The sequence below is a fragment of the Aspergillus novofumigatus genome (assembly GCF_002847465.1).
Source record: "Aspergillus novofumigatus IBT 16806 chromosome Unknown P174scaffold_39, whole genome shotgun sequence".
NCBI lineage: Eukaryota > Fungi > Ascomycota > Eurotiomycetes > Eurotiales > Aspergillaceae > Aspergillus > Aspergillus novofumigatus.
In genome coordinates, this window is record NW_020194312.1 from 9,025 (window position 1) to 11,828 (window position 2,804).

Below are 2,804 nucleotides of genomic sequence, written 5' to 3' on the forward strand. Positions count from 1 at the left end.
GGCCGGGGCCCTATATCAGTGGATATAGAGTGAAGGTGGTGGTAGCATTCATTCAGGACCACATCCGACAGGCCGCTGGGGGGAAAGGTGATTATATATGCAAATATCATCCAGGCAGGTGACGGCCATGGCGCAGGTGCTTAGGTGCAAGGCATATTACAGCGAGCAGTTGGACAAGGCCGGGGTAGCTGGCGCGGTTCATAGGGGCCAGCCCAGTGATCGCCACCACCAGAACGCGTTAGGCATGGGGGTGGACAATCCCCAATATCCGCAGCATCATCACCATATTGGGACCCCCTGGACATTACTGGATTACGCGCAGGAGAGTGGCCGGGCTGGGCGAGATGGACAGCACAGTGAGGCAATCATTATCCAGCCAGCTGGGTGGGATACCCCAGCTCCATGGATGGAGGGCGTCGCCCCTAAGGACCAGGAGCAGGTTGCTGAGTATATAGGGGTGGTAGAAGGCATTGGGTGCCACCAGGTCATGTTAGATCAGTATTTGGATGGAGTTGGTGGATGGGTATCAGCAGCAGTATTACCAGCGATGCGGATCCCAGGGAGCAGATATGTGATGGGTATGATCCCAATTAGGCAGAGCTGGAGGTGGATCCAGCCAGGGTTGGTAGCAGCCCAGTGCCGGGTGAGGCAGCCCCAGAGGCCCATGTGAGGCAGGCAGCGAGCAGGCAGCGAGGCAGGCAGCGAGGCAGGCAGCAAGGCAGGCAGCGAGGCAGCAGTAAGGCAGGCAGTAAGGCAGGCAGTAAGGCAGGGAGAGAGGCCAGGGAGAGAGGTAGAGAGAGAGGTAGTCAGAGAGGCCCCATGCCAGGCAGGTAGCATGGTAGCAAGAGACGGAGAGCCAGAGAGGCACCATACAGGGTGGACTGCCCCACCATCAGGCAGTCCCACCCCATCCAATAAGTCATTTTGCAGCCAGCCATCCATTCCCATGGCAGTATGGCACACCCCAGCAGTGCACAGGCCCAGCAGTGGGCGCCATGGATATCCAGCAGCAGCAGCATCGACCCAGCAGGGTTTGGATGAGGAGATGGCCCAGGCCAAATGCATGCAGTGGCAGGACCAATGTTATATATACGCCATGCAGGGGGTGATGGTGGCCATAAGTTATATGCATGTCATCAGCCCCACAGCCAGGCCGCACGGGCATGGATGATCCACGTGCATCAGCAAGTGCAATACACGCCATATAGCGCGTGTTATTCATGCGGTATGCCCCAATCCATATGCCATGGGTGGGAGCCAGGCCACGCATGCAAATACCGCGGGTTTTTGATCCCCATGGTGGCCATGATGTTATTCAGGCCATGGCAGGGCCAGATCAAGCCCATATGGCAGCGCTGGTTGCAGGGAATGGGGGTTGATGGGCAGGATGAGGCCCAGGTAGTCCAGTTTTTAGGGCAGGCGCACCCCAACCACAAGGGGCACAGCCAGTTATTTACATCATTTTATTGGTTATAGCAGTTATGTCAGGAGATCAAGGTCGATCAGCATTGATATATTAGGAATGAATATATATTTTAGTATACCATAATGCGCAGAGATATATATTATACAGTTAGTTTATATAGTATGTTAGCTGAATTAGTGGTTTATACATATGCATATATATAATATCAACCATAGTTATGATAGACATAGGTAGTAGGTAGGGAGGGAGCAGAGAGACAGTAGGTAGAGTAAGGTAGGCAGTGAGGTAGACAGGAGGTAGATAGGAAGGTAGACAGGGAGGTAGACAGTAAGGTCATGCATGAGGCAGGCAGCAAGACAGGCAGTGAGGTAGACAGAATGGGAGGCAGAATAGGAGGCAGAATAGGATGCAGAAGGGCAGGTCAAATAGCAGGGAGAACAGCAGGCAGTGAGGTAGTGATTAGGATAGCAAGCAAGGTAGTATAGTAGATTATAAGGCCCCAGGAAGGTCATGCATGAGGCAGGCAGAACAGCAGGCAGAAAGTAAGACAGGTAGTGGGGTAGATAGGAGTAGACAGCAAGGTAGACAGCAAGGTAGACAGCGAGGTAGACAGTGAGGTAGACAGCAAGGTAGACAGCAAGGTAGATAGCAAGGCAGGTAGTAAGATAAGCAGTAAGGCAGGTAGTAAGGTAGGCAGTGAGGCAGGCAGTGAAGGAGGTAGTAAGGCAGGTAGTAAGGCAGGCAGCATAACAGGCAGTAAGACCAGCAGGAAGAACCCAGTAAGATAGGTAGTATAGTAGATAGTAAGGCAGGCAGTGAAGCAGGTAGTAAGGCAGGTAGTAAGGCAGGCAGCAAGACCGGCAGTGAAGCAGGCAGTAAGATAGGTAGAATAAGGCCCAGGTAGTCCAGGTGGTCCAGGGTTTTAGGTTAGTGCATCCCAACCATGAGGGGCACCGCCAGTTATTTATATTATTTTATTTAGTACAGCAGTTATGTCAGGAGATCAGGTTGATCAGCATTAATATATTAATAAATGAATATATATATTTCAGGATACCATAATGCGCAGAGATATATATTATACATTTAGTTTATAGAGTATGTTGGCGAATCCATAGTTTATACGCAGGGATATATATATAAGTGACATATCAGGGAATATATATCATATTAACCATAGTTAGGAGAGAGGTAGGTAGCAAGGTAGACAGTAAGGTAGATAGTAAGGTAGATAGTGAGATAGGCAGTGAGGTAGGCAGTAAGGCAGGCAATGAGCAAGGGGCAGCAAGCCAGGCAGTGAGTGAGGGGGGCAGCGAGCAAGACAGGCAGTGAGCAAGCCAGTTAGTGAGTGAGGGAGGCAGTGAGATAGTAAGCTAGA

General features: G+C 51.1%; 1 protein-coding gene across 1 annotated transcript; it reads right to left on the bottom strand.

The window, feature by feature from the left end:
• Nucleotides 1-495: 495 nt before the first annotated feature.
• Nucleotides 496-837, bottom strand: P174DRAFT_436298 (uncharacterized protein; the record flags this gene model as incomplete). Its single annotated transcript, XM_024826003.1, has 1 exon — nucleotides 496-837. One exon carries the CDS (start codon nucleotides 835-837, stop codon nucleotides 496-498), a length of 342 nt encoding a protein of 113 aa, XP_024676806.1.
• Nucleotides 838-2,804: the final 1,967 nt, after the last annotated feature.